This window comes from Pseudogymnoascus destructans (assembly GCF_001641265.1).
Source record: "Pseudogymnoascus destructans isolate 20631-21 unplaced genomic scaffold scaffold_11, whole genome shotgun sequence".
In the NCBI taxonomy this organism is placed as follows: domain Eukaryota; kingdom Fungi; phylum Ascomycota; class Leotiomycetes; order Thelebolales; family Thelebolaceae; genus Pseudogymnoascus; species Pseudogymnoascus destructans.
The window spans coordinates 768,690-796,235 of record NW_020167530.1 but is presented as its reverse complement, the minus strand read 5'-3'; the positions used below and the strand labels follow the sequence as shown (position 1 = coordinate 796,235).

The 27,546-nt window shown below is 49.1% G+C and overlaps 13 protein-coding genes across 13 annotated transcripts; 5 read left to right on the top strand and 8 right to left on the bottom strand.

The window, feature by feature from the left end:
• Positions 1-288: 288 nt before the first annotated feature.
• VC83_05079 (uncharacterized protein) lies at positions 289-832 on the bottom strand (the record flags this gene model as incomplete). The annotated part of the gene is made up of 3 exons (XM_024468704.1): positions 289-345; positions 399-715; positions 775-832. The coding sequence occupies 3 exons, from the start codon at positions 830-832 to the stop codon at positions 289-291; spliced, it is 432 nt and encodes a 143-aa protein (XP_024323778.1).
• Positions 833-2,979: 2,147 nt separating this feature from the next.
• On the bottom strand, positions 2,980-3,746 carry VC83_05078 (uncharacterized protein; the record flags this gene model as incomplete). Its single annotated transcript, XM_024468703.1, has 3 exons — positions 2,980-3,313; positions 3,373-3,607; positions 3,662-3,746. 3 exons carry the CDS (start codon positions 3,744-3,746, stop codon positions 2,980-2,982), a joined length of 654 nt encoding a protein of 217 aa, XP_024323779.1.
• Positions 3,747-3,890: 144 nt separating this feature from the next.
• VC83_05077 (uncharacterized protein) lies at positions 3,891-5,135 on the bottom strand. Its single transcript, XM_024468702.1, has 2 exons — positions 4,849-5,135; positions 3,891-4,794 (listed from the first exon to the last, which is right to left on the bottom strand). Exons 1-2 carry the CDS (start codon positions 4,912-4,914, stop codon positions 4,201-4,203), a joined length of 660 nt encoding a protein of 219 aa, XP_024323774.1. The 5' UTR covers positions 4,915-5,135; the 3' UTR covers positions 3,891-4,200.
• A 143-nt stretch (positions 5,136-5,278) lies between these two features.
• Positions 5,279-9,378, top strand: CDC5 (polo kinase). The gene is made up of 5 exons (XM_024468701.1): positions 5,279-5,427; positions 5,814-6,314; positions 6,377-6,825; positions 6,879-8,532; positions 8,584-9,378. Exons 2-5 carry the CDS (start codon positions 6,006-6,008, stop codon positions 9,094-9,096), a joined length of 2,925 nt encoding a protein of 974 aa, XP_024323775.1. The 5' UTR covers positions 5,279-5,427; positions 5,814-6,005; the 3' UTR covers positions 9,097-9,378.
• A 268-nt stretch (positions 9,379-9,646) lies between these two features.
• On the top strand, positions 9,647-11,169 carry COQ6 (Putative ubiquinone biosynthesis monooxygenase; the record flags this gene model as incomplete). The annotated part of the gene is made up of 2 exons (XM_024468700.1): positions 9,647-9,824; positions 9,878-11,169. The coding sequence occupies 2 exons, from the start codon at positions 9,647-9,649 to the stop codon at positions 11,167-11,169; spliced, it is 1,470 nt and encodes a 489-aa protein (XP_024323776.1).
• Positions 11,170-11,662: 493 nt separating this feature from the next.
• VC83_05074 (uncharacterized protein) lies at positions 11,663-13,621 on the top strand (the record flags this gene model as incomplete). The annotated part of the gene is made up of 2 exons (XM_024468699.1): positions 11,663-12,154; positions 12,783-13,621. 2 exons carry the CDS (start codon positions 11,663-11,665, stop codon positions 13,071-13,073), a joined length of 783 nt encoding a protein of 260 aa, XP_024323777.1. The 3' UTR covers positions 13,074-13,621.
• A 73-nt stretch (positions 13,622-13,694) lies between these two features.
• Positions 13,695-17,853, bottom strand: VC83_05073 (uncharacterized protein). The gene is made up of 4 exons (XM_024468698.1): positions 17,578-17,853; positions 16,299-16,962; positions 16,135-16,249; positions 13,695-16,084 (listed from the first exon to the last, which is right to left on the bottom strand). Coding segments are annotated over exons 3-4 (2,058 nt in total). The 5' UTR covers positions 16,137-16,249; positions 16,299-16,962; positions 17,578-17,853; the 3' UTR covers positions 13,695-14,028.
• A 602-nt stretch (positions 17,854-18,455) lies between these two features.
• VC83_05072 (uncharacterized protein) lies at positions 18,456-21,105 on the bottom strand. The gene is made up of 2 exons (XM_024468697.1): positions 20,243-21,105; positions 18,456-20,192 (listed from the first exon to the last, which is right to left on the bottom strand). The coding sequence occupies exons 1-2, from the start codon at positions 20,844-20,846 to the stop codon at positions 18,709-18,711; spliced, it is 2,088 nt and encodes a 695-aa protein (XP_024323771.1). The 5' UTR covers positions 20,847-21,105; the 3' UTR covers positions 18,456-18,708.
• A 558-nt stretch (positions 21,106-21,663) lies between these two features.
• Positions 21,664-22,763, bottom strand: VC83_05071 (uncharacterized protein; the record flags this gene model as incomplete). Its single annotated transcript, XM_024468696.1, has 4 exons — positions 21,664-21,915; positions 22,007-22,134; positions 22,191-22,301; positions 22,607-22,763. 4 exons carry the CDS (start codon positions 22,761-22,763, stop codon positions 21,664-21,666), a joined length of 648 nt encoding a protein of 215 aa, XP_024323772.1.
• A 920-nt stretch (positions 22,764-23,683) lies between these two features.
• Positions 23,684-25,372, bottom strand: VC83_05070 (uncharacterized protein). Its single transcript, XM_024468695.1, has 4 exons — positions 25,296-25,372; positions 25,148-25,238; positions 24,831-25,023; positions 23,684-24,770 (listed from the first exon to the last, which is right to left on the bottom strand). The coding sequence occupies exons 1-4, from the start codon at positions 25,327-25,329 to the stop codon at positions 24,738-24,740; spliced, it is 351 nt and encodes a 116-aa protein (XP_024323773.1). The 5' UTR covers positions 25,330-25,372; the 3' UTR covers positions 23,684-24,737.
• Positions 25,373-26,574, top strand: VC83_05069 (uncharacterized protein). The gene is made up of 2 exons (XM_024468694.1): positions 25,373-25,571; positions 25,629-26,574. Exons 1-2 carry the CDS (start codon positions 25,538-25,540, stop codon positions 25,835-25,837), a joined length of 243 nt encoding a protein of 80 aa, XP_024323917.1. The 5' UTR covers positions 25,373-25,537; the 3' UTR covers positions 25,838-26,574.
• VC83_05068 (uncharacterized protein) lies at positions 26,093-26,500 on the bottom strand (the record flags this gene model as incomplete). The annotated part of the gene is made up of 3 exons (XM_024468693.1): positions 26,093-26,287; positions 26,334-26,450; positions 26,498-26,500. 3 exons carry the CDS (start codon positions 26,498-26,500, stop codon positions 26,093-26,095), a joined length of 315 nt encoding a protein of 104 aa, XP_024323916.1.
• On the top strand, positions 26,560-27,543 carry OST2 (oligosaccharyltransferase complex subunit epsilon). Its single transcript, XM_024468692.1, has 4 exons — positions 26,560-27,047; positions 27,104-27,161; positions 27,219-27,282; positions 27,345-27,543. Exons 1-4 carry the CDS (start codon positions 26,775-26,777, stop codon positions 27,409-27,411), a joined length of 462 nt encoding a protein of 153 aa, XP_024323921.1. The 5' UTR covers positions 26,560-26,774; the 3' UTR covers positions 27,412-27,543.
• The last annotated feature ends 3 nt before the right edge of the window (positions 27,544-27,546 follow it).

The following is a 27,546-nucleotide window of genomic DNA, read 5'->3' as shown; positions in this document are numbered from 1 at the left end:
AAAGTTGGCGGCCAAAGCACCTCCTCCTTGCTCATTTGAATCTCCCAAGATCGTTCATGCTGAAGTTTTTAATTGGTATTATACTATCTATTCTAATTCCCCATCTGGCCCCTCAACGGCGTCGCAGGCTTTCTCGGTCTCAACATCATCAGTGTGTGACGTGAAGATATGTACCCATTCCCCGCGGGCAGCTAAAAAGACAGCGTAACGCCTCGCTCATGCCCACACAATACACATCCCACGCTCCCAAATATACGCCAAGCACCTCCGTATCCCCCTTTCATCTCGCTATACCTTGCCCGGTCTCCCGCGCTGCGGTAAGCTCCACGGTTTATCAACGACAATCTAGCATGTGTTAGCAACCGCCTCGAACATATGCGCGGAACAGGGAAGCTCACCTCGTTTTCGATGTATGCCCAGAAGTAGACCACGATGCCGATAGTGTAGTATATCGCAGGGTTGGTGGCCTGGTATAGTAGCGCTGCAGAGAGTACTGCGACGGGGTAGACGACCAGTCGCGCCTCGATGCTGCGGTGGAGGGCGGTCTTTGCGATTATGCCGAGCGGCCACTCCCAGGCTGTGATGACGAGCCCCATTATTAGGTTAATGGATTGCAGCACTGGTATGGGTTTTACAGCTCCGTCGAGGTTCTTGGTGAGGAAGTCCCAGAAGATCTTGGGCCAGAAGAAGCCTTCGATTGCGGCGGCTATTTGGTCTGGAGGTTCAGAGTTAGTAGGGTTCGTAAGGAGGCTGTGTGGTTCGCGGAAAACGTACATATAGAGGCAGAGAGGATGATGAGGCGCGCCCAGTGGTTCTTGATAAGCTTGCCCATGGTGTATTATATGTGTATTCCACTGCAGTCCCGAGCCTGCAACGCCTGATCTGCGCGAAGAGTTCAACTGGCGTAATTACAGTGGCTCCGACTCCAAATATAACAGTAGCAAGAATAAAGGCGAAAGTGCTGTAGGCGAAAGAAGTGACAGGTATCCGAACCAGCGGACCTGAGGAGAAAGTAGACTGTAGGAAAGAGAGGCTATGGACAACGACGGCGATGAGTGCGACAGCGTTGCTGGCGAGGAAGAGAGGCCTCTTGGCTCAACCGGCCATGCGCCCTACTATATCACTTCCGTTCGTGCCAGCGAGCGGGGCGTTGCGCGGGGGCGTCCGTGTTTCTGGTACTGTTGCAGGCGGAGGAGTGTGCGCTCGGCTTCGAGGGTTGTTCCGGTTCCAAGGCGCGCGATCGTTAGATGCGATGAAGGATGGTGGTATCGGTGGACTCGAGACGGGACGGGTGTTTGAGAGCGAGGGCTGGTGGTGAAGGCGGATATGAGTGAGTCCACAGTCTATGAATGGTGATACTCGGATGGTGAGAGGTGCTGAAGATGCCGGCGACCAGGAGCGGATGATGAGGAGAATGAAACCAGGGATGTAGGAGGGATGGGGTAAAGATCATACAGAAGAGAAAGAGAGACAGGGAAGGTCAAGTCAAACTTGGGGGACACCCTAAGTTACCTTGTACGTACTCGCACCATGCGCCTCCATTCCACGCACGTACTGTAGCAAACGCCGTGGCCACATGGCGTGGGACCATCGCCGGGCCGGGGGGGGGGAGGGCGGCTAGGCGGTCAATTGGAGTTTGAGAGCTATAATTGAACACACACCACAGAGCGGCCATAATTGATAGTATGGAAAAGCAAAAGAGGGAAGCAGATTACTGGTTTTGTGCATATAAGACGCCGATTGGGGCATTAGTCACTGGGAAGTATGTAGGTCTGTAGAGTGTAGAGGGTATTTTAACTGTGTGACCGTTGATACCGGGGATAAGTGAAGTGAAGAATGGCACGGCTGGAGGTGTCGAGGTGCAGTATGTGCAGGTTGGTGCCGGTCTTGCATCTGATTGGCCGATCGATATGTGCCAGGCGGTTAGGTGCCACAGTCATTGGGCAGTCCACACTCACCGTACCAGTATAGAGTAACTAACTAACTATCGCATCTTCGGAGGCGAGGTAAATAGTGCGCTTTCTTCGTCAATCACTAGATTGTTCCTATAATATGCCTCTGTTGAAGACAAATAATAAGATACTCCTATTGACCACCACATATGACGGAACCACCACCCCAACTCCTCCCGAGGTGCCGCACCAGCTTGGCCCACCCCTTGCCGCGACGTAGCAGAGTCTGGTCTGAGGCAGGTCACGTTTGGAGAGAGCACAGCCCGCAAACCCAGCATATCGAGCGAATCCAGCAAAGCCAACACCAACAGGTTACTATTTCTGTATTTAATCCTTCGGCTGCCTCAATATAACCATTCCTACTGCCACTGTTGGTCAAGGGGAGGCCTTGAACCGCCCTTGGTAAGGGTACCAAAGACTCATGCAGCAAGGAGACATCATCATCTTTTCCGAGGAGCGGGCGGGAGGTGACACTATTTTGGTGCCTCTACTTCAAGAAGGGGTCTCATTGGTCCCTCGCCTCACTCCACCACCCCTCCGCCTTGGCGTGTCTTACAGATGCGGAAGAGCTAGTCAACACAGTAGTATCGCCAGCCACGCCACTTCTTCAGTGGGATTCTGGAGGCGGTCGTCTGTGATGTGATCTGCCATGTGTTGATGGTGATCGTGTCGTTGTGTTGCCCAGTGAGGATGCCAATGGAGCAGAATTAAAAACTTTACTTTATTAAAAGTAGCGAGGGATCCTCGACTTCGGTATTCGCTTGCTGGTGAGAATGGATTGCACTTCCGTTCTCAACTCCCAAGATAGAAGCTGCAAATGGCCCGTGTGACAATGCCGTCGTCACTTCTCAAAAGGTAGTGGCTAATATCGATAATCCTTTGTGATTCCCCAAGTGATAGATACTTTATGTAGCTAGAAGCACATCATACCCCCTGCCATCGTAGTGCCTGAGCATCATCCTCTTCTAGCCATATCTGTTCGAGCACGCAAATATTCCCGTCTATCACATCAGAACCCTGCCAGACTTCACTCAACAACGTATTCACAAAGCCAAAATTCTATAGCTTGTTCCGCTTGTCCCTTGTCCGGCACGTATTCTTTGATAGCGTTTTGACCATCCGCTGCCGTTGCTGCCACGGCCAGCTCGGAGAAACCGTGGAACATATCGCTCAGCACATTCTTGGTGTGCTCCTGGAGCTGCCCTCGGGCGGAGCAGTGTGACAGTATAGTAACGGGCGAGACGGGCACTATTATTGGCTTTGATTGAAGAATCTGGCGCTGGCAGACGAAGATTGCCATGGATAAAGCGCGGAGGCTGTTGAGAGGTATGATGGACACTTCGAGTCTCAGGTCGAGCAAACTTTGCTTTGATTAGCTCATCTGGATGGTTATATAGGTATGAGTCCGTGGATTACCAACATTGTCTGAAGCTTTATGTATGCAGTGAAGCCATTCTTTCCGTCTTTCTCCTTCAATAGGAAAACAATGCCAACATATTGCCCTCCATTAAAGAGACTAAGTCTTTCTACCCTCTCCACAACTCCTTCTTGGGTGTCCAGGTCTGATGCGGATAAAAGCAGAAAGCGCATGGGATGCTGATGTTCTCCAGACCCGTATATCGGGACAGCTATGTCGTGAGTGTTGAGGGTTTTCTCTCCTCGGCGTCAGAATCTTTAACCTCTTTGTCAGAGGAGAGGCATTATCTTACCTTGCCATTTTGGAGCAGGTATGGACAGAAGATTGGACGGGACTGGCTCCCATTGAGGCCGTTTTCGTAAGCTGCTGCAGAACATGGTTTGATGGCACGATGGGAATTTATCCCCCAACGCAACAGGCAGAGTATTCAGATAGATTTTGATATTGAGATGTAAAAGGTCTACTTAATGTAAGGTTATGTGAATAATACGAATGAAATGCACGATAATAGCTTCTTGGAAATGGGTATATATAGTAGGGTTGTCTTATAGGAGCGATTTCCCCAGACAAGACACGAGAACATAATCTGATGTTCCCCAATCGCCGAACTACAAGAGCACCTTGCTAGGTACCCGAGCGGTCCCTTTGCCGGGTTGCCCCAACCATGGGAGAGTCTATGTAATATTATACAAACAAGTAGAGTATATACACCTACGCCTTCTTGCACTACTTATATAAATGTGCAAATAAAGCTGCGAACCTCGTTCTGTAAAGAGTCCATAGATCATGATACGAAATACTATTCGGGTAGCCAAGGTAAACCTTCCAGTTCTACGCCGTTTTTAGCTTCCCTGTAGCTCTTTCACTCTTCAGCAATTCCAAAGCTTGCTCAAGTACATCAACACGAAGTTGTTGCTTCTTCTCCACCTCTTCTAGTTCCGCTACCCTGCGCTCCTCGTCTTTCAGCAGCTCTGCTAATTCAGCAATCTTGACTGTATTTTGATCGGGCTTCGATTTGGATTTGACGTATTCGTATGTAATGAGGCCACCTGCAACGAGCAGGACAAACGCATCGCCCAGGACGTCGGCAAACAAATCGACAGCCTTCGCTTCTGGTATAGGCCTAAACTTGCGCGTCCATATGCTCCTGCTGGGGTCATAAGAAGAGACCTTTTCTTTGGTCCCTGTCGCCGCGGCCTTTGCAGCAGCAGCAGCCTTTGCGGCGGCCTTTTCTTCGTCGGCCTTCACCTGCTCCGCAGTCTTGACTGTCGGCGCCTCCGCCTTCTCTTTCGCTCGTTTCTCCGCCGCCACGTCGCGCATGGAGGCGACGGAGACTCGCATGGTTATTTGGTGTATCGTTTGTCCATATTTGGCTGCTATGCGCCGCAGTGACGGGTGTTCGTGGGCTTGGATCTTAATTCTATTCTATAGCTGGTGTCAGCAACTGCGGTGCATTGCGAGAGGGGGGGATGCACTTACTGCGCCATACTTGGAAATATGTCTAACAAATAAAGATGCAAGTTTGAACAATGGTAAAGGCACCATGATGGGATAAAGGCCTAATGGCGTCTAGATAATGGTAACTGCCAAGGTTTGCCTGGGCATGGATTTTAGACAGTCTCCAAACCGATGTGTTCTGTGAAATGTATGGGAAGCAATTTAACCCGCCCGCGACACAGGTAAAATAAGACAACTATTTCAACTCCATTGCAATATAGATATGGTAAAGAAAGGACCCTGGATAGTCTTGTCGGTAGTAATCTGCTCCAGTTCAATATGCTCCACAGTGGGTATCGCGGTCTGACGTTTGTTATCGGAGCTCGGCATATGTTATGACCGTCAGTTGCTCTGCCAACCACACCGTCCGAACTTGACTGATTTGAAGTGTATCTTTAATCAACAGCTGGTATTGGAATCGGTCTTCAGTAGTTTTTGGCTTCGACAACAAAAAACGACAGCCATCTCGAAGGCTCCAGATTTGCTCAGTTGCAATTGCTTAACGCTTCGCCTAGCTTATTATGCCAACGCTTCGAAAGACCTGAAAACCCAGCCAACCTTGTAAGTAACGCTCATTACCCGAACAGCACGCGATCATGGAGGGGGGATCCTGCATGCCACCGGTAGGATGGCTGTTATATGAGGATATGCGACTGCCACAGCGAATTATTGAGCATATCATCAGGAAGAAATGCGAGGTTGATCAACCATATTACTCTTCTAGCGACTCAGATAGCGAGATCGACTTTGAGCCTCCAAGAGACCCATGGTACCAGGAGATCGGGCCAGTGCACGATATACTCTATCAAGACGATGGGGAGGAGGCCCACTATCTAGCTGGGTCTATTTTTTGCCAGGCCCTGTCTATACCCAGGGACTGTGTCAGGCCTCTGCTTGAAGACGAATCTCACCAGTTGGTCTTTTTTACTAATCAACGAGTTATACAGATATACTGCGCTCACGATTCCAACGAGAAACAGTTGCTTGATAACCTTGCTCGCCTTGATTTTGAATATCACGACCGAGAAGAAGAGGATCAGCTTGAAGAAGACGAGACATACGAAGCTACCACAAAAGAGGCGTTTGCAACTGTAAATTCATATCTTGCTTGGGAGTGCCTGTATCCGGAAGGCATAGATATGGCCGCCTTATCGCCCCTGGATATTAATGCCAATCTCAGGCCTCGACAGGCTGCGCACAAGGAAAGAACCAAAGCCCCGCCAGCCAAAATTTCGTCGAGAGAGAAAGACCATCCCCCACCACCTCCCGCTGAGGTTTACGAGCCTCCGAGTTCTGATCGCCCAAATGGAGCAACATACACAACTGGAAAATTGCTGGGGAAGGGTGGCTTTGCGATTTGCCATGATGGTGTCCTGGCAGGCACAAGAGAGAAGTATGCTCTGAAGATAGTGAAGAGCATCATGCCACAAAAGAAGATGGAGCAAAAGGTAAGTTCCATAGGGGATCCGTTATTTTTAATGAAGCAACTAGCATTCTAACTTACTCGTAGTTTCAAACGGAACTGCAAATCCACTCCAAGATGAGACACGCCAATATCGTTCAATTCCACAGGGCTTTCACCTACCAAGAAAGTACATACATAGTACTTGAGCTATGCCCAAATGGCTCCTTAATGGACATGGTGAAGAAGCGAAGATTCGTTACCGAGCCAGAAGTCCGCTTTTATACAATTCAAATTGCTGGAGCTATCAAATATATGCACTCGAAGGGCATTATTCACCGAGATCTGAAGATGGGAAACATTTTCTTAGATAAAGATATGAACGTCAAGGTTGGAGACTTCGGCCTTGCTGCATTGCTCATGTCTGGGAAGGATATGACTGCGTGCCGAAGAACCACACTCTGTGGGACACCCAACTACATCGCTCCGGAGATCCTAGAAAAGGGAAAAGGGGGCCACGACCATGCAGTCGATATTTGGAGTTTGGGTATTATCATGTAAGTTCCCCCAATATGTCACAAATTCAAGATGCACGCTAACATTTATTTAGATTTGCCATGCTCACAGGCCGCCCACCGTTCCAATCCACTACGCAGGAAGAAATATACAGAAAGGCGAGAGAGCGCGAATACGACTGGCCTTCATTGGACAAAACTAATAACTATATCTCCCAAGAAGCTAAGGACCTGGTAGCACTCCTCCTCCAAAGCCCAGAAGAGCGTCCGGATTGCGATACCATCGTTCAGCATCCATTTTTCTCCAGTGGGTGGGTCCCACAGGAGGAAGAAATGACGCCTTCCCTCAGGGAAAATTCTCCTGACCCAAACCAATTTGCTACTCTCAGCCTTCGCGGAGGAAGGGCAAGCCTATATGCCAGGAATCTAAAGGCCCTTTGCGTAAAGAGTGATGTTGGGCCTTGGAGCACGACTCAAAAGGTGCATTCGAGCACTTATAGGGAGGTTGCAGCAGAAGAGAAGGCAGGCCTTACACCAGCGGTACCTCTGGCAGACAACGTTGTATACCGGCCATTTGACGAGGTAGTATGGGAGCATAAAGCGACTTTTGCACGGGAAGAATCTAGAGCGGAAACCAAGTCTAAGGCATACGACCAGAAACCGCTTACACATCGGCCAGTTACCCTGGCAGCCGCATATAAAACTGTACCACGGAGCTTCGCGGCTCAGCAACGCGCCCAGAACCAGCCGCCAACTATTTCGGCAACAGCTCGCCGGCCTAGAGCACAGGCCGAATCCGGGCCCAGCACACGACGAGCAACTCTTGACCAAGCGTCTGAGGAGGAGCAGACCTCCACCGAAACTAGGACTAGGACAAGAAGAGAGGGCAAAGGTAAAGGCGTTTCCGAGTCAGTCATGGCAACCGAAGCACGTCTAGGCGCAGACATGGTACAGCAGCTGGGGAAATCAAGATCGGAGACTACAGCGCCGGCTGTAAAGTCCTCGTCCCGTGATCCAGGCATTGCTTCCATATTCAGCCCTTCTGAGAATGCTGAATTTCTTCACCGCTCCAAGCCGAAACACGTCACTAAGAGCCTTCAAATTCTCTATACAGAGATCGAACGCACGCTGAACAGTAGATCAGTTGGGCCGGCACTGGAAGGGCCCGATTCCGAGCCAACTATAGTTGTGAAGTGGGTTGACTACACCAACAAGTTTGGATTGGGCTACATTCTGAATGACGGAGGTGTCGGATGCATCTTCAAGTCTCTACCTGTCTCTGGTGATCCGAATACCCAGGTTCCGCCTACTTGTGTCGTCGTTCGAAATGCCGAGAAGCACCTTCAAAACCGACGCAATCCCAACTATCCTGATAGAAACCAGCTTGTGCCGGTTTCAGGAGCGGACATTGAGTTCTTCGAAAACAATGGCGACGAAGGGATCTCCTGTGTTAAGGTTAACCCCCGTGCATTTGCAGCAAGCGAGGAATATGGCGTGGCAGGAAAATTAAGCCGAGGAAAGGACGAGTGGGAAGACAGAAAGCGTGAGAAGATCGTTCTTTGGAGGAAATTCGCAAACTATATGACAGTATTTGGCCGGGACCAAGATCACCCATACGATGACGCCCTCAACAGACTGTCGCTGGATGACGACTCGGACTCCTCGGACCTCAATAAAAGCAACGTGGTTACATTTTATCAGCGTTTTGGCGATGTTGGGTGCTGGGGATTCCTCAATGGTTCTTTCCAGGTAAGCTAAACCAGCCGCGAGTTGCTAAACCATCACTAACACGTCTTGCAGTTCAATTTCCCAGACCACACAAAAATACTTCTTTCGGCAGATGGAACTTGGTGCGACTTCTATCACCTTCCTCTTGAGGCAGCACGCGATTTAGCACTCACCGGCAACTTGCCCAGCGCTGCGCTAGATGATCGCCAACATCTCTCTTTCCCACTACAAGCTTTCTTGAACTTCATGACAAAGCCTTCCACACGCAATGGCATGACAAGTCGTCGCCGCGGCATCCAGGTTGACCCGATGATTCAGGGCATCCCGGCTGCAAATGACTTCCGTCGTAAGGTTGAGTTCATCAAGGCCATCGTTGAAGAGTGGATCACAAATGGTGGAATTGGCCGGAGCGCAATGGAGCCAGAAAGCCGATTGAGGTGGCTTGGAAACAGAGAGCTTGTTAATGTCAAGGTTCCGTTTAAGCACGTCTGGGTTACAGTCGGAGCGTACGGTGGAGATGACCGCCGAGTTGCGTGGTTTGACCCGAGGGAACCAAGCCAGGTTGTGCCAGATATTGAAGCTTGATCGACGTGCGACGACCTAATGTTAATGACATGACAGCAAAGGGCTGGGGTGTTTTTTTTTTTTTTTTTCGACTTTTTCCTTATCATGTGGAGAAGGCGCTGGTTGGCGGAGTATATGGATGCATGGAATTATGGTGTTTCGGAGGCGTTGGTCATTGTTAGGAGTACGAAAGCGCGCATTATTCCGCGAAATGGAACTTCATAGCCTTATATATAGGAATTGATTGTCTCTTAAATTATTACCATATGATATTGGTTATTGGCCTGGTCTCATCACATTGAGATTTGCCAAAAATCAGATCGGTAGATAGTAAATTAATTGAACAAAAATATATCAAAAATTCTCTAATAACGTAAATATCTCGAATAGAAACCTGCCAGGAGGCAGCAAGCTAAATCGCGACAGTCCAGCTATCAAGTTTGGTCTCCAACGTCAGTGTCGTCGAGGTCGCGTCTAAACTTCGGTATGGGCGCTTGGCGCCGCGCTTAAACGCCATCGTCCTAATCAACCTCGAGCAGCTAAATCAACCTCACACATCCCAAACCTCAGCATGAAGCAATTAGCGACCAGGACTACAACTCAGAGCTTTGGTAGATTTATCTGCCGTAGCTGCTCTCACCTAGCACCTCGACAGCGCCGAGGTTATGCAACGGAATCATCACCAGAACTATATGATGTGGTCTGCGTGGGGGGTGGACCAGCTGGTCTAAGTGTCCTGGCAGCATTGAGTATGACCAGCATCTTGAAATCCACTCTGTAACATCAATTGACTTCTTCCCAGGGGCAACTGCCGCCACTTCCGGCCTCAAAGTTGCTCTTATCGAAAGCCAGGATCTAAGCCGAACGCGATCATGGTCGCTCCCGTCAACACAATATTCGAACCGATGCAGCTCCCTCACACCCACTTCCGTGGAATTCCTTGATAAAATTGGCGCGTGGAAGAATGTCAAGCGCGACAGGGTGCAGCCGTACGAGGAGATGCAGGTGTGGGATGGAGTTACAGGGTCGAGGATAGAATTCGACTGGCCGCAAGGGTCGCAGGGCAAAACGATAGCATATATGAACGAGAACCTGAACCTCACATCAGGCCTTCTCAAACGGATTGACGAATTATCTGGAGTCTCGATTTTTGACAACACGAAAGTAGAGAATATTGAACTCGGCCAAGAAACTGAGACGGCAGACCTGCGGTCATGGCCTATTGTTCAGCTCTCGGGTGGCCGGCAAATTGCGGCACGGTTACTTATTGGAGCCGATGGCGCCAACAGCCCTGTCAGAGCATTCGCGGGTATCAACAGCTCGGGGTGGGATTATAACAGGCACGGGGTTGTGGCTACAGTCGAATTGGAGGGTGAGGGATGGGGCGGCGAAGACCGCAAGGTTGCATACCAGAGGTTCCTTCCCACCGGCCCAGCCGCCATGCTACCACTACCGGGACGTTTCTCAACCCTCGTCTGGTCAACGACACCGGGGCGAGCCGCGCTCCTGAAGACATTATCCACCGAAGACTTCACAGCCATGGTCAATGCTGCGTTCCGCCTGTCGCCCGTTGATCTCACATATATGCACACTCTTACTTCCGGCCAGGCCGATGAGTATAACTGGCGATCCCAGCATACTTCTTCTGATACCAATCGAATCCCTCAACGGGTTCTGTCAGTCCAGGAGGGAACAGTAGCCTCTTTCCCACTCAAAATGCGCCATGCAGATACTTATATCGGCGAGCGCGTAGCTCTGATTGGAGATGCTGCACACACCGTCCATCCTCTTGCCGGACAAGGTCTGAATCAAGGGCAAGGCGATGTCGAGAGCCTCGTGAAAACAATCGAGTATTCCGTGACTCATGGACTGGATATTGGTGTTTCCATGAGTTTGGAGAGCTATAATGCGGATAGATATGCCAAAAACCATGTGCTAATGGGCGTGGTGGATAAACTCCACAAGTTGTACGCATTTGAGAGTGGCCCCATAGTGCCTCTGCGAAGCATTGGCCTGAGCGCGGTGAATGCTTTGGGACCTCTCAAGCACTTCTTTATGGGGCAGGCCGCCGGAACTGGGGTGAAGATATTGTAAGAACAAGGGGTATATCAATTACTTACTGTACATCAAATTTGTATTTTTATTGGCAGCCCCGCCAACGGCCGCCTAGACCGGTTGCAACTATACCACAAGGTGTGAATGTATTGTTGGTGCTCAATTAAGGTGGATATGGGCGAGCAATTAAACACTATTCAGATTCCCAATACCAGCCAAGCTCGATAACTCTGGCAGTGATATCCTCTATGATTGCCTGGTTCTCTAGCATTCCTTCGACCTTTTATCAAATCAACATGGTGGTCTCCAGTCACCAGTACATTCAGAGCTTTCCAGTGATAGATATGAATGAAAACAGGCGTTAAAGGTGATAAATTGTTGCCTTCAGTTCACCACCACTCTTGTTTCGTCGTCCATATCCGCAATATTACCCACAGAATCCTCATAAGTCCTTCTAACTCTCGAACTATCGCTAATACCCATTACATCGCACATCATCCCCTTCGTGCCAACAAAAGCAAAATCTTGGAAAATGGACATCGTATTCGGTGGCAGAGGCGACGGTTGCGGGGACCCACGGTGCGAAGCCTGTTCGGGCGGCGGAATGGGTGGTTTCATGCCCCCATTTCCATTTCCCGGATTTGGAATGCCTCCTCCTTTTATGCCATGTGGCCATGGTTGCACTGGTGACTGCCAGAATCCCGGTGGTGGCTTTCCAGGACCAATGCCTGGTGGAATGAACTTCCCGGAGTTCCCACCACCATCAGGCCCGGGACCATCCAACTTTCCCGGCTCTGGGGGGCAGAATTTCCCCGGCCCTTATCCACAACCGACCGAATGGCCTGGCGTTGGTCCCGGCAACTTAGGAGGCCCTAGTGGTGGAGGTGGAGTTGCCGTCTCCGAATCCCCTTATGTATATCCTCTGGGAGCATCCGGCCAACGCATAAACTTGCTGATCGATACTGGGGCATCTCTGACATTAATTTCTACTGCTGCATACAACAAACATTTCCGAGGCATTCCTGTTCGCGCAGACAAAGGATAAACCTCGGAGGCATCGGTGCTGGACTGAGCCCTAGCTATCAAAGATTTAGGATGCCTCTAACATTTGATTTCGGCAATGGAAAAGCCACTGTTGAAGGAGAGGCATGGATTTGTGACAGTGGTTTTGATGTTGAGTGTCTCCTTGGTCTGACCAGATGAGTCTTGAATGGGGTAGCATCGGTGAACCCGATTCCATCATGGTTCAGGGGCACAAAATCCCCATTAATGTTGAATCCAAAGTGGTGCAATACCTAGTTGGCCACCGGAGTGGACGCAGCGCAAAGGGCGCCTGATTCGAGTTGGAGGAAAGCGAAAATAAGGAAGACTGGCAGTGAATGTGCAACTTGGAGGTGTGTCATATGAAATAATATTACAGGGTAACTGGGTTTGCTCACTATGGACGGCGAATAACAGCGATGATTTAAGTATATAAAGCTATACAATTCACTCTATCTGATATATCTTTATTACCTGTTTATCTTCCGTGTCTTGAACGCTTTGCTTTACCTCTACTACGCTCTGCTATTCCACATTCAACTATCCACCTCGATATTCCTTCGTGATTCATAAGAGAGAAGACGCCATGGGCGATATGGGATGGAGCCCAGGTGATGGGTGGGCTTCTGGACCAGGTTGCAACCCCAGACATGGTTCTCACAGACCCGAACCTGGCCACTATTATGGCCCCCCTCGTGGCACGTTTTCCCCAAGGCTTTCAATGGCCCCGCCACGGCGGCCCCCACCAGGTTTCATGCCCCACGGGTTTGGCCCTCCGCCTCAAATGCGGCCATTTCCAGACAGAGTCTTTGATGACTTCGGCGACGAAAACCGCTATGATAGAGAGTTCAGCAAGTTCCAGCGAGGACCTGCTCCTCGTCACAGTTCAGGCCATGGCCTAGGAGATTTTGCTGATATGTTTTGGGGCTTGAATCTCGATCACCAAGGGAGCAGTGGCGGTTCCAAAGGTGGTAATGGTAGCCATGGAATTGATCGTGACCGGTCGAGGGACTCTGAGACTCCGGTAACATTTCCTCTGTCGCTGTCTGGCAAAAAGATCCATTGCATAATTGACACTGGAGCCTCAATGACACTCATAAAGCGGTCTTCCCTGCGACGATATTTCCCAGGCATATCGGTGACACGTGGCGTGGGGATAACTATGTCAGGTATTAGCGGTAAGGGCGATTCAACGGATGAGCGAATAATGCTTCCCCTCACTTTTATTGGAGAAAGGGGGGAGCCGATTCGGGTTCAGGGTGAGGCATGGATTGTTGAGGGGAAGCATTTGGACACGGATATTTTGCTGGGCTTGCCATTCATGAGGGACAATGGAATGCATCTCCAGTGGGGTAGTGGAGCAGGTCGCCGTTCTGGAGGGGATCATGTTGCGTGTAGAGGATCAAGAATACCCATTAGTATTGATTCTTAAGCCTAAAGGAGAACGAGTATGCGAGCGAGACTTTAATGAAATAATACAAATGCCCAAACAATCGCAGTGACCCATGCATGATAATTTACACGGCAAGGGCGTCAGCCTAGGCATGACGTGAGGTGGTTCCAAATCCAAACGTTTCACACTTCACCGGGAAATGGTCAATAACTTAATAGACCCTGGCATATTCAGTACGAACTCAATTAACGTAAAATTTCAAGTTTCATTACACTCAGATGTGAACAATTCCGCTCGCTATCTATTGAACCGTTGACGTTTTCAAGTCAAGTCTTATGAGACATAAACCAAAGGCAAGCCTTATTCTATCAACAAAGATTATAGCCGCCTGAAACCCACTTGGTTCATGTATACTCTCATTATTGACTCAACGTACATAGGCGCCCGTTTCGTAGAAGTTTCCTTTAATGCCAACAAAAAAAACACAATTCATCATCCATGGTATCGGTTTGGTAATATCGTACTTGGATCTCTTTGAGTCTATATAAACAACCATACAGTGCATGTCTCACTCCATCCGAGTGGTTTTTTTCGCGCTGATTGGGTGCGTTTTGGCCTGCAGGGAGAGATTCGGCAACGTCCCGGTAAGCTTCCAGCTGTGTGGTCAGACCACCAAGAAGGCGTTGAAGCTCGCCTGCCATTTCTTCGCTTGTTGATGTGCCCGCCAACGCTCCCATAGAAGGCGGAATTGGCAGCGACGGAAATCGGTCCATGCCGTAGACTACGCCCTGGGGTGTATTCCAGGACGGGGCTGATTGGTGGTTGAACGGTTTTTCGATGATCGGAGGCTGCAAATAATCTGCGTCAAAGTAGTCGAACATCTGTTGGGCTCGCTGGCCATAGTATTGGCCATTTGGCGGGCCATATTGCTCGGCATCAGAGCCGGAGAAGTCAGATATATCTGCTACATCTTGCAGGTTGCTTCGGGCGCGGAAATGGCCTGCAAATCCTGAGTCCCCCGGAAGATAAAGAGAGGGTTCCCTTGGTGCATTGCGGAAACTAGTCGACGCATGGCGTTCCAAATCAAAAGGATTGCCTGAAACAAATTCGTTACTTGTTGTAGAATCAGCGGTAGATGGTCGAGAAGGTTCTGGGGCGTAGTCCGGAACGTATTCCGGTGCGGAATCTGGAAGGCCGAAATCAAGGTCTATCAGAGACTCTCGAATGGATTGTCTGGGGGAAGTGGGTGCAGACGCCATAAAGTTATTAAACCCAACGCCGAGCGGCTCTGTGGGGTGGTGCACTAGCGTTGGGCGACCACCGGATCCCAGCGTGACAGGAGGGCGGGCTGGAGCCGCTGTGTTTGGAAAACGGCTTGTTTCCACGTCTGAAGATGCTGCTGGAGCGGATGGGAATTTCCAGTCCCGGGTGCGACGGTTTGGGTTTTCAGCTGGATGCGATAACGGTTGTCTGCCAAAACCATGCATGGTGTTATCGTCGTAGCTGTATTCAATGTCATCGGTGTTATCAGTATCACTGGCGCGAATTTCTCGGTCAGGTCGGATGGTAAGATCTGGGAAACTTGATAGTCCAGTTTCAGTGTCATGCCCGCCCAAATCGATCATCGTGTCTCTGATAGATATCTGAGCCGTGTCGTCCCTTTCTCTCAGTGGAAGGTCAGAGACTGGCATTACAAAGTCTCGCCCATAATGTATCCTTGAGTTATCCTCGTAGTTGGAGATTGTATTAGGATCGAACAGTTTTTCAAGGGGAGCTTTAATTGGGTTCAATAGCTCTGGCGGAGGGCGGCGTCTGCCACGTTCTCTTGCCTGTTGTTGGCGGGAGGGCTTGGAAGTCTTTTCTGCTAACTCAGTGCTGAGATCAACGGAACTGCCATAAACATTTATGACGTCCTGTAGGTTGGTCGAATCACCAACGGCCTGATCAAACGCAGCAGTTGTGGAGAAATTCCAATTATCCTGATCTTCGCTAGATGGAAACGCATCAGATGGACCTTGTGCGCCTCCCAACATGAAAAGCGACTTTCGAGAACCGCCAGACCTCCCAGTGTTTGAAGGCCCTGACAAGTTCAACAAGAGAATATGCTGGATATGCATTGTTGGTGTTGTAAATATACGGATGCATCTGGACAGATTGATGTCCGGCCTGTCTGAAACACGCTCTTCGAGGCAATATGCCACGATATTCTTCAAGCCCTCACTATACTGGTTCCCCTCGAGCCGTGGGATGTGTTCTTTGAGATAGTCTCCCATTTCAGCGCCATCGGTAATTCCAGATCTTGCGTTTGGGGGCAGGCCTGTGGCCATTTCGTAAGCCATCGATCCAAAAGCCCATATATCAACCTCTTTGCCATAATGTGGGTTTGCGTTAAACAGCTCGGGCGCCATCCAGTTTATAGTGCCTATGAATGTGGATCTCTTATCGAGGGATGTCTCCATCATGCCAGCGACACCGAAATCACAAAGCTGAACGCATCTTCGGTAATGAGGACATTCGCACCTAGCATATGTTAACATGATGTTTAGGTCACAAGTTGGAGGAGAACTAACATTTCAAGTCTCGATGAATGATACCGGCTTGGTGGACCCAATAAACAGCTTCTGCAACCTCTCTCAAAATGGGAATAATGTACCGCTCGCGGAGGCCTTTTGGTGTTGGTCTCATCTGAGGGCTGTCAGCTTTGCGTTCGATACAAGCACAGATAATAACTTACCAATGTAGAAATACTGCCGCCGCCGCAGTACTCCGTTATCATCCACATTGCCTTGCCAACCGGAAGGGCTTCAATCACATGATTGATGTTCCGGGCCTTTGTTTCGCTGAGAAGCTTAAGTGCATTGACTTCTTTCATAAATTCCGAATAAGTATCGGCGAGGCGTGGGTTCAAAGTGTCACCCTCGTCAATATCGATAATCTTGACAGCGACAACCGCGGTAGAAGTCAAGTCTTTCCTAAACAGTAGATTCAAATTAAAACCAGGGCATTTGCGCGGGCGAATTGTAGAAAGACTTAAGCTTTGTAGACTCTCCCAAAACTTCCTTTCCCAATCAATTCCAGTAACATATAATTTGGAGGATCCCGAGAAGATTTCTTGCATTCCTCGATCACACTGACTTGCATTTGGCGTGCATCTTCCACCGCCTTGGTCTTGGTCGACTGGATATCATCCGACTTTGCGGACAGAAAGTCCATCTTCGCGATATTGGAACGAGGTGTGCGGTCACCACGCAACAGCCGAATAACAGTCTCGCTCCTACCGAAAGTAGAACTGCGATCTAAATTGCTCAGGCCAACTGAAGGCGTGGGTGGGGCCAGCCAACGAGATGCAATAGGGGCGGGTGAGGCAGCGCCTATTTGATCGATAACTGGAGGTAAAGCTGTCGTCCCCGTCGGTGTTAGCTGCCTGGTTCCCCGGGAAAATAATGGAGCAGGAATCAATTCTGGGTGTGGCGGAGTCCACCCCCCGGAGGGCATCTGCTGCTTGTCGGCCACTTTGGGGTTTTTACTTCCGCCCATGGTGGTGATAGCGTGTCTGCACAGATTTATGATAATACCGGTGGCAAGACAGTTAGTTGTTGCCTTGCAACAACACACTTCGTACTAGATGGCTGTGGTGGGGCTTCTGAAAGAGGAAGCAAATATGGTTCTTTGGATGAGCATCCACTAGGATGAGGATCAAGAGGGTTCGCAAGAAACTCTATGCTTGTAGAGAATGAAGCACTTGCAACAAGTGATTGATTTAGATGGTTGGTAGATGTAGAGGGGTGTTGTTGTGAAATCAGATAGAGAACAATGATAGTTGTCTTGAGAGTGGGGTTCCAAAGTGGTGAACTCTCTCGTATCATATATGGAAAGCCAAGTAGTATTGATGAAATGTGAGAAGTATGCAAATCAAAGTAGAGAGCAATATGTTTGAAGAAAGTTGGGGTCCGTGGCGTGGTGTAGACGTGGTTTTGTCGGGGTTGTAGATAGAAAGAAGGAATTAGACTCACGACGGAAACTCCAAAATATAAAAACGCTTGTTGCTAGGTAACTAGGCAGAGTTGGCTATTCTACGACAATAATTGGGACACCCGAGCGTCGGGGATGCCATTAGCACTGGCTCTCCAAGCCTTAGTAGTTTGGGCGGGTCATCGGGATACGGTTGCTCAAAACCGGACGGCCATTGTGCTTAAACTAAATCTTTTGCAGGTCAATATAGGCAAAACGATGCATCTACTAGTCGATTCCGGTTGTAAAAACTTAGGTTATGACGCTCACGATGCAGGGTGCTCATTGAGTAGTCGAGGACAACCTACGCGTTTAAATAAGCGTCGAACCCTGCGCAGCCCTAACGGGAAGTTTTACTTCTGCCGCTTCTACCGCCAATTAACGTAGCCACATTGTGTGGGGTTCTATTGTTTCTCCAGATTCGAGGCGGCAAGCGCTTAAATTTACGCTAGTGTACGCCACAGAAGTGTCACATAACAGAACTATATAGTAGGAACGCGGACCTCTACAGGAAGGTTAGTGATTAATCTTTTAATAGACTAATATATTATCTAAAATTACATATAATTTACCTGTTTGTTAAGACCCCACCTCTATACGATATCCTAAGGCCTATGAAAGCCACTCGCGTTGAATATAACAACTTGGTACCACGTTGTGGAATACATATATGCAATTTTCTACACTTAAAGAGAAGTGTGTGTTACATTGATGAAGTTTTTTAAAAGAAAACTAGGATGGAATGGTAGTTGCGTTGACTTTTAGTAACCATTATTTTGAAATTGTGAAAGTCGACATCACAAAGGAATCGAAAAAAATATATATTCAGCTCCCAAGCAGAGTCACAGCATATATCATCAAGGCCACAAAAGAAAGAAGTAGTTGCAAGCTTTGTATTCCTATATAGCCAATTCCCCAGAAAAGGCAATCATTTCCGGGTCTCTGATCATTATATCATGGATATGCCTAGATCTGCAAGTATTAATCAAGGTATAACTCGAACTCCACCAGCACATTCGCCTTCGCTTCAAAACGCCACACTTTTCCGTGTTTCCCATTCCTATACGCTATGCAGTAAAAGTAGATTGGCGTCAATTCGTATTATTTAGCGCCAGCCGTCGACGAGAATAAGTTTAGTTCTCCTCGTCATCCGTTGCTGTGTCGACCTCTACATCGTCGTCGTCATCCCCGCTATCATCTTCCCCAGAATCAGTGCTATCATCTTCTTCTTCTTCTTCATCTTGACGCAGTCCAGGTACGCCTCTCCAAGCCACGTAATCATTCTCGACCCATCTCCGACTCTTTGGTAGCTGATAAGGATCAAATGGGAAATATGCCACAAGCTGGTGCCAGCTCTCTTCTTCGCCATCCTCTGTGGCTACCCCTGTTGAAAAGCCGCTGTCTCTCAATAAGCCAGAAGATGCGTTCCCTGCACCTAATGCAAACTGCGAGAGCCTAATCCGCTTGTTTGTTGCCAGAAGCGGATAGACATACATGAAGCGTAGGTGGTGTGCAATCTTCGCAAACTCTTCCACGATTGATGGGGCACAAATTTTCAGCGGGTTGAGCTTAGAATAGATTGTGCGGTCTAGGAGTTCCTTTACTCCAGCGCGCCATTCCAGGTCCCGGCCAACAAAGTCCTCTTCGTCAATCTCACCCTCTTCGGCAGATGGAGAGACCACAAGGTCACGCCAGCGGAAACAAAATATGTACAGGAGGGCCTGGGTAGTCGCATAAAATGTGCTATAGCGTTGAAGGTCCGGTCCCCGACACGAAAGTTCATTCTCAGACCGGATGAGATCAAGATTAGTGCCGATATAGTCGAAAACATCACGCACAACATGTGGGAGTACATTGGCGCCACGAGAAACGAATGATGCGAGGTATGCTGCAGCGGATTGCTTTAATACAGCCGGGCGGCCAGACTTGAAGGCGAGGTCAACGCATTCTCCTGCAAAGGTGTCGATAAGGTGCTCCGAAGTCTGGGCGAAGTGAAACAAGAGGAATTGGGTATGGCGTGAACGGTATGTCGGTAAAATAATGTTACGAAAGTGAGACAGTAAGGTATCAAACGTAGATATTGCGCTGGAGCTAAGTGGATCCTCAAAGTGCGGGGTATAGAGTTCGAAGAGGGTATCCAGGATGGCATCCATCTTCTCAACGTTCTCGTGCATTGCCTTGACGCGGTTTTGCTCATCGTCCAGGGAGTCGTCGCTCGCATCGGAATCCGAATCGCTGTCGTCCGCCTCGGAATCATCCTCTCCGGTTAAGTCCGAACGATTCGACACTGACTGGACAACTGCTGCAGCCACATCGTCATCCAGGTCAATTTGCATTTGGACATCAATCTTGACAAGCCTTTCCGTGATTAGCGCAAAAATGTCCGACTTTAACTCTGGTGCGTAATCGATGATCTTTATTAAGTTGTTGATGTACGCCATGTGAGCTTTCTTCGACTCATCGGAGAAAGGGAATTTTGCCGCGAGGATGGGTGCGAGTGTCCCGGATGCTGAAGGGATCAGGCGCAATAGATATTTGAGAGCAGTGTGAACGCGAGCCGACAGCTGGGTGCGGTGAACGATGGGGCAGTCGTCCAACCTTCCATTTGAGATGCGCACTGCATTTTGTCAGTTATACTGTTAATCTCGTATGACGGGTCGCATATACATGTAGAGAATTTCTCAACCAGCATAGATAGAACGGTTCCGACATAAGCACCCTGTGCGCTGGCTAGGTTGCTCAGGAAGTTCACATACGCCCTGACGTACGGCTCATCTCTACCAACCCACTCCGACTCCAAGACAGCCCGGACGAGTCCTGACGAGTTCTTTCCCAGCAGCGAGACACAGTTAGTCAAAGCCAACAAATGCGCCCTCATAAGATCAGTCTCCGCTTTACCCTGCGGCCTGTTCTTCGTTGAAAAAACTTCCTTGAGGCCATCGTATCGACAATCGTCCCCTCCGGCTCTATTATGTTCATCTAGCGCTTTCCTCACAAGCCTTCTAACATCGTATAAGTCGGTTGGTGCCTCAGGCGATGAAGTAAAAAGTTGTTCTTGCACAAGTGGGTTGAAGGTCACCATCCTGGAGCGCTTTGCAGGGTTCATAGAGGCAGAGATGTCGTCACCGTCTAAATCAAGACCAGCATCGTCGAGTTTTCGTTTTCCAGCGAGTGCTGATTTTCGCAATAACGTCTTGGTTGGAGTAGGTTTCGAAGCCGACGAGCCTGACGGTTGAAAGTGTGTTGGTGAAGGGCGAACCATTGGCGCCATGGGAGCGCGACAGCCTATGAATAAGAGCCTGACAGCCCCTTACATGAAGCAGTTCAATATCATGAATGTGTATTGTGTAGAGTGTATGTGGCCGCGCCAGTCGGTATGGGGTCCACGGAAGGGTTGAAGTGAGTTTTGTGGTCGCGTGTTAGGCAGATTCGTCGTCAGAAAATGTTCCAAGAGTTTTGTGCGCTACTCTTATCGGGTGTGCACGTGCCTTCACAGTTGACGTGCTGGACTGCGTAATGCGAGGAAGTTTTTGTCGACTGCGTTTTTATTGTAATTTTTATCAATACCTTATTTACTGTATGGATATGTTGTGAATTATGCCGTATAATTTAACTTCGAAACTAGTTTCATTCTTGGTGCTAAATCCTTTTACAGGTACGTTGGGTTTATATTTTATATGTATTTATTGCATCATTGAAATACCAAGAAATTATAAGTATCATTTGAAACATTCCGTATAACCGCCACCTTACACTCTACTTATCCTTAGTAGACCGTGTACACCTAACCTCGAACATACAATCCTATGCTCCCCAAAAGAAAGCCCCGCATTCCTGGTGCTCATTAGGAGCGAAAAGTCTAAATATCGCCGCCACCCATACTTTTGGCCCGCGACTCCCTGTACAGCCAGAAGCGTCCAAATATAATAATTGACCCCTTTTAATCAGCAGCCAGAGACCAGCCAAAGGCTATCCGTACCACATAGAGTCGTTTTTGTAGTCATACACGCCAATGATAGGCAGCATCCTCAAGCGCATATCGGAGAACCGTAATGGCCAAAGTGAGTCGCATCATCTGGAAAAACAGCTTAGTATCCGTCTCCTCCAACAGATCCATTGTGTCCGCCTTGCATGCCGGTGCTGTACAAGCCTCCAAAGCCGCTCGGGTCATGTTCCCCAGATTCTGCCTGCTGGCCTCCAAGGATATTGTTTGACCCCTCGGTGCTGTTGAAGGTTCCTCCTGCTGCATTCACACCGGCTGATGACCCAACTGCAGCAGCTGACCCGAAGCCTTGGCTGTTGGGGCGATTTTGCTGGCTCTCACCTCTAGCCGACTGTGTCTACATCGAAGGATTAGATGAGGTCCTATGAAACAAACTGTATATATTATGACTGATAATAAACGGATCAGGATTATTAATGTGGACCTACTTCGCGGTATTTTGCCAAATAGATCTTCAGGGCCTCAGCGTAATTCTCGAAGCCCAATGAGGTCATGGCGAAAAGGATATCCTCTCCGTTAACAGTTTTTCTCTTTTCTTGGTGGCATTTCTCAGAAGCTATATTTAATTGTCAGCATGGCAGACTCTGATCAAATACAATATTCAGGACCTACCTTCGCTTGTGATGAAGCTAATGAATTCGCTGACGCATTCTTGCATGCATTCTTTAGCTTCCTTTGCAATCTTTGCATTTTCTGGTAGCGCCGTTTTCATGATTCGAGCAACTGGTGCAAAGTTACGAATGTCAGCGTCAGATCCACCATCATTTCTCTTAGACCTAGAAGAGCGGCGCGCCTGTTCAACTGGGGAAGAAGAGTCTTGGGACATTGCTGGGAACCTCGTCGCGGTAGCACATCTGAAGCTCAAGACTTTGCGCTTCAAGCTTGACGAGTGGCCAAATGGGGCCACATGCGCAAATACTGAAATATGACAAATGGAAGCGATGCCAGTAGGGGCGAGCTTAAACGTGCACGTATAGACACAATTGCTCCGCGCGAACAAATCAAAATTGGAGAAGGGGGTGACTAACCATTTGCTATTGGCAGCCATCGGTCCTGCTCTTTCACTTCGAACTCGTAGCCCAGTCCAGAGGCGTGTGGGTCTTGAGAATCCATAGGTCCTTCTCCGTTGCCAGGCGATTGTACTCCTTGTTCAACATCCGGTTCTTTTGGAGGGGATGCCGACATGATGTATATGGATACCTGCAGACTTCGGCTTCTGGCTTCCTTCGATTTCCTTGGTTGCCACGTTGGCTCTGAAGTGTTTGCTTACACGTTGGAATCAGGGCTTGCGCGACTCCTGCACGAAATAGTGGGCTGTGTTGATCGGCCACGAAGAGAAGAGCCGTGTATACCCTGTCATGCACGCTGACTGAGGTCGGCGTGAAGGTGCGGAGCGGGCGAAGTGGCGGTTTAGCTCGCACAGCGTTCAATTCCTATATGCGCGTATCCTGTGTGCGGGAGGAAATGTTACACCGTTGTTTAGAAAGTGGGCTAGAAGCTACTAGACTCGGGCTTGGATGCCCTTGGGATCGGAGGGCTGGGTGCGGTGGTCCTACTGCAAGGTCGCGTCAGGGTCTTGGGCACGAAGCGGTAAAAATAACAAAAGCCAGGGCAGCGGGCAGGCAGCCAGGATAGGGCTTTCCGTATACTACTCACCTGAGTTAAAGCATATAACGCGGCCTGGGTTTGCTTATTTTGATATTCAATCGTAGCGGGTGCAGTTGGGGTTGGCACAATTCTGGCACAATGTAAGTTAGGCTTCGATATTGCGTGCAGCGTAATACGGCGGAAGTGGAACGTGGGGTTGCGCGTTAGACCCGGACAAGAGCGAAGTATGTAGGTCAGATGCCAGCGACCTTTTAGAGCCAGGGAGAATCGGATGAATTGTAAAGTTTCGTTGGACGCCGCGAGGAGAGGTGCAGCACGGGTTTGATGACAATGGGGGGGTTGGCGAGTGTGGAGGTAGCAAGCATGTTCCACTAAGGTAAGGTAGGGAAGTACTCCGTAGTGTACGATGGATCTCTCGGGAATTGACGTCTGCGCCTGGGGAATTGGGGTCCAAGCTTTGGCTTGCGTATAGAGATGTATGCGCTGTGCAATGTTCACACATATTCATTCCAGCTACATATATTATATCCCTCCGTTGCCATGTTCCATGTTTACCACGCTTTTCGCGTCAAGTAGTTGTTATGGTACATACCATACCGAGTCCAAAAATGACGGTTATGTACACACAAACACCACAATGCATTGTTAGAGAGGTAAGTTACGCAGCCAATAGCACCAGTGACCTGCCTAGATGTACTGAGTACATGTTTTCCCAGCTGCACAATGGCGAGAAATGGCCTGTACCTAGTCTTCCCCTGAAGCCTGGAGATACTCCATGTGCGTGAGTGACGGTGAGGGAGGTACATCTGGAATCTAACATCCACCAAGCCGTCATCTCCGAGATTGTACGTAGGGGCTGGCAGTCGCCGACATCCATGGGATGGCTACCAGTCCTCTCGCCTGTTTTTTCGGGGCAATCCTGTCGTCGTCAAATCAACCTGCAAGAGCGGTGAATGGGCTGAAGGAGGCTAACGCACGGTGTGAGAAACAATCGATGCGAGGCTGTGACATATTCCCTGTGACTTAGGAATGAGGCTAATGCATTGTGAAAATGTGACGATTGCGACAACAACTAATTTTTGCTTTTGGAGCCCATGGCAGCCTTGTGATATGGTAGCAATGCATGGTCGGGGCTGTGGTTGGGCAGCGAGACGCTCTAGCCGCTTCAAGGCTGCACTGTGCCAACGCATCAATGCTGTTGGCTAGGCTTATTCTTGACGGGGAGGGCGACGGCCTGGGCCGGCTTGTTTGAAGGATTTGATATGACTGAGGAAATGTGTGAAATTCCGAAAAGTAGATTCCCTTCACAGATTTGAAGTCCGGCAGAAGTTAGTTTTATGATGGCCTTCACAAGCCTTCCAACACGGTGAAGCGTGAAGGGCATTCAGACTAAGCATTCGTCGTAGCTCGTAATGGTGCATGATATTTTTCTATCAACTCGGTCCTTAGTAGTATTGACTCCTGACGCCGTCGCTATGCCTCCACAGTGGCCGTTCTCAGCAGGTCACTGCCTTCGTTCGAAGCTCCGCCACCCTTCAATAGCCCTCGTATCTACTGCTGGACAACCTGGATATTGTTCTTCTTCTACTCAAGGTATTAATATTGGGCTCTTCGACCTGGGCGTGGGTATCAAGGACGACATACCTTCCACTTCTCCATCTCCTCCTGTTGTCTTTTATACGACTTAACCAGATCCTCCAGCACCTTGCCTAAACCCTCAGAGTTGGTCTTCAGCGCTGGCACTACATCCTCAACAGTTCTCTCGATCAGAACGCCGTTGATCATGCGGAAACATTTTCGGTCGCCTGGAAGAGGGGTCAAAGTTTCGAGCACGAGCCTGGATATGTTAGTGGGGTACTCCAAGCCGTCCAACGTCATTCTCAACGCGTAACCATGTCCTTTGACGCCTAATTGATAGGGGTATTCTCCATAATTCCGATATAACAAATAAAGAGACCTACTTGTGCTCCTCAGCTTCCTGTTCCACTTCCCCAATCTTCTGTGCGATCTGTTGGAGGCCGTTTTTGTAGGCGGAGTATTGGTTCTGCAGTTCTACCCCCCACCAGCGTTAGCAATGCTTGTTTAGCAAATTCTGACGTATATGCTGACCTTGCTGCTTTTTAGCAGTTATTTGTGATGCCATCTTTTGGTGTTGATGTTGCTTTACTTGTTGACAGGAAGCCCCAGAAGCTCAATAGCCTAGAGCGGAATTCGCCGCTTTCCCCAAACGACGCTTGGATTTCCGCCCTCAATTCATCGAACCTCGACAACTCTACCATTGACTGTGGCCCAGAACATCGCGTGTCTCACTTAACTCACTACCATAATATCTGCGTTACAAAACAGTCAATATGCATCCTCATCTCCATACAGAGGACAATAGGGGTATGTCCTCCAACTTTCTCCGCCGCGCACAGGGCTCAAGTTTCTAACGGACGATAGCCTGCGAAGATGTCATGAACATGCTCGACGAATGCCATTCTCGTGGATTTTTGTACAAGGCGGTTGGAATGTGCAATGGTGTTAAGAGGGACGTAACTCTTTGCCTGCGCGCTCAGCGTGTGGAGCGGACGGCGGCGAATCGAGAGAAGGCGAGGATAAAGCGAGAGCAGATCAAGGCCATATGGGCGAAGATTGACGAGGAGTCATAAGAACTACGGACGGGTCATTGGCATTGGTGGGAGGAATGGAGGGCGAGAAGGGAGACTATGATACGAATACATTGGGCGGAGTTTGGAAGTCTCATTAGGCGTTAAAGGAAACGTCCAAGCAGCGATGGGATTTGCCAGACTATTAGGATGCATGCAAAGAGCAGTCTCGACTCAGCGTGCGAGGCACTGTACAGTACAAAAGAATAACAACTCCTTCAATTGAATACACATGTTTCAACCTAGGTGCTTCTCCAGCTACAACCTATTCTTATACGCAGTGCCGTACGTAAACAGTCCGTACAGAGCAAGGAGACTCAAACCAATTGGAAGCCCCTTCTGAGTCTTAATAGCGCGAGGAATGGATGAGCCAGCAAGCACCAAGGAGGCAAGGAGGGCGAGCTCGAGCCCATATTGCTGGTTTGTGGCAATGCGGTAGCCGCCTAGGGCGTACTATGAACGGTTAATTTAATCTCATGCAGCATGGAATCATTCATACCAGAGCACCAACAGCAGTTCCAGCGATAACAGATGGCAACGATCCGGTGCGAATGTATCCGGTGATGCCGCCACCTGCTGTGAGAGCCGCAAGCACATAAGCGGGGACTTCGTTGACCTAGCATGGGTAAGTCAAGAGTATATAATTCACATAATTTTCCCTACCATTTTTGCTGCGTATATGTTTAGATACTATGTTTCAGAGCAATCGAAAAAGGTTTTCTAGACTTAATTGTTCGTCGTGGAGTTGATATATCCCAGGTGCCAAGCCAGTGACACCATCCTGGTAGATAAACGCGGCTGTCGCTTCGAAGGTCCCAATGGCGCGGCTACGATTGAGCTTCGTGTCCCCAAGGTACTCTACAGCGTCCCAGACCCCAATTCCAATCCACGCTCATTGAATCATCCCAACTTCCACAACTCTGCCCCTTCTGCTCTTACGATGGCCGCAAAACGCAACGCCCGTGACGTTACTCACTCCCCTCCCATCAACAAATCCGGCACATCAACTCCAACCACGCAAGCGCCCGCCGCCAAAAGTGCCACGTCGAAATCGAAAGATGCGAACCTAAGTGCACAGGAGGTTGCCGTGGCGATGTGGGATAACTACGTGAAGGCGACACCCCAGCGTACGAAGCTGATTGATGTGTTCATGGCATTCTTAGTGGTGGTGGGCGTTCTACAATTTGTGTATTGCGTTATCGTTGGGAACTATGTGAGTGCCGTTCAGTCCGTACGGATCAAGGGAAATTTTACTGATATTTCTTGTAGCCATTCAATGCGTTTCTCTCGGGGTTTTCAGCCACTGTCGGACAGTTCGTTTTAACTGGTATGTGAACCTACATTTCGGGCACAGGTTGTTGAATACATCTAACGTAGTGGATAGCTTCGTTAAGGATACAGACAAATGCAGAGAACAAGGCAGAGTTTGAGTCTATTTCACCAGAGAGGTAATGAAGCATTCCGTGGCGAACTAGAATTGTGATGAGACATGTCGCTGACTTCAGTACAGAGCATTCGCCGACTACGTTTTTGGTAGCCTGATCCTGCATTTCTTCTGTGTGAACTTCATCAACTAGCATAACGATACCACATAGCACACGTGTACGACACATGTATGATTAGCAAAAATTCAAAAAGGCGTTCAGAGATTGTTACAGTGAACCTATCACACGTTACTATTATCTGCTCTAGTGTTATTGATGTTATGCTCC

What these genes read in the sequence shown, in the direction of transcription:
- VC83_05077 (XM_024468702.1), bottom strand. Translation starts at nt 4,914, where the DNA reads ATGGTGCCTTTACCATTGTTCAAACTTGCATCTTTATTTGTTAGACAT. An exon ending in ATATTTCCAAGTATGGCGCA is followed by an intron (nt 4,795 to 4,848) that starts GTAAGTGCATCC and finishes CACCAGCTATAG; the next exon opens with AATAGAATTAAGATCCAAGC.
- CDC5 (XM_024468701.1), top strand. Translation starts at nt 6,006, where the DNA reads ATGGCCGCCTTATCGCCCCTGGATATTAATGCCAATCTCAGGCCTCGA. An exon ending in AAAAGAAGATGGAGCAAAAG is followed by an intron (nt 6,315 to 6,376) that starts GTAAGTTCCATA and finishes ACTTACTCGTAG; the next exon opens with TTTCAAACGGAACTGCAAAT. An exon ending in TGGAGTTTGGGTATTATCAT is followed by an intron (nt 6,826 to 6,878) that starts GTAAGTTCCCCC and finishes ACATTTATTTAG; the next exon opens with ATTTGCCATGCTCACAGGCC.
- VC83_05072 (XM_024468697.1), bottom strand. Translation starts at nt 20,846, where the DNA reads ATGGCGCCAATGGTTCGCCCTTCACCAACACACTTTCAACCGTCAGGC. An exon ending in GGTTGAGAAATTCTCTACAT is followed by an intron (nt 20,193 to 20,242) that starts GTATATGCGACC and finishes GACAAAATGCAG; the next exon opens with TGCGCATCTCAAATGGAAGG.
- VC83_05070 (XM_024468695.1), bottom strand. Translation starts at nt 25,329, where the DNA reads ATGGCATCACAAATAACTGCTAAAAAGCAGCAAG. An exon ending in AACTGCTAAAAAGCAGCAAG is followed by an intron (nt 25,239 to 25,295) that starts GTCAGCATATAC and finishes GGTGGGGGGTAG; the next exon opens with AACTGCAGAACCAATACTCC. An exon ending in CAGGAAGCTGAGGAGCACAA is followed by an intron (nt 25,024 to 25,147) that starts GTAGGTCTCTTT and finishes TAACATATCCAG; the next exon opens with GCTCGTGCTCGAAACTTTGA.
- VC83_05069 (XM_024468694.1), top strand. Translation starts at nt 25,538, where the DNA reads ATGCATCCTCATCTCCATACAGAGGACAATAGGG. An exon ending in CCATACAGAGGACAATAGGG is followed by an intron (nt 25,572 to 25,628) that starts GTATGTCCTCCA and finishes AACGGACGATAG; the next exon opens with CCTGCGAAGATGTCATGAAC.
- OST2 (XM_024468692.1), top strand. Translation starts at nt 26,775, where the DNA reads ATGGCCGCAAAACGCAACGCCCGTGACGTTACTCACTCCCCTCCCATC. An exon ending in GCGTTATCGTTGGGAACTAT is followed by an intron (nt 27,048 to 27,103) that starts GTGAGTGCCGTT and finishes TATTTCTTGTAG; the next exon opens with CCATTCAATGCGTTTCTCTC. An exon ending in GAGTCTATTTCACCAGAGAG is followed by an intron (nt 27,283 to 27,344) that starts GTAATGAAGCAT and finishes ACTTCAGTACAG; the next exon opens with AGCATTCGCCGACTACGTTT.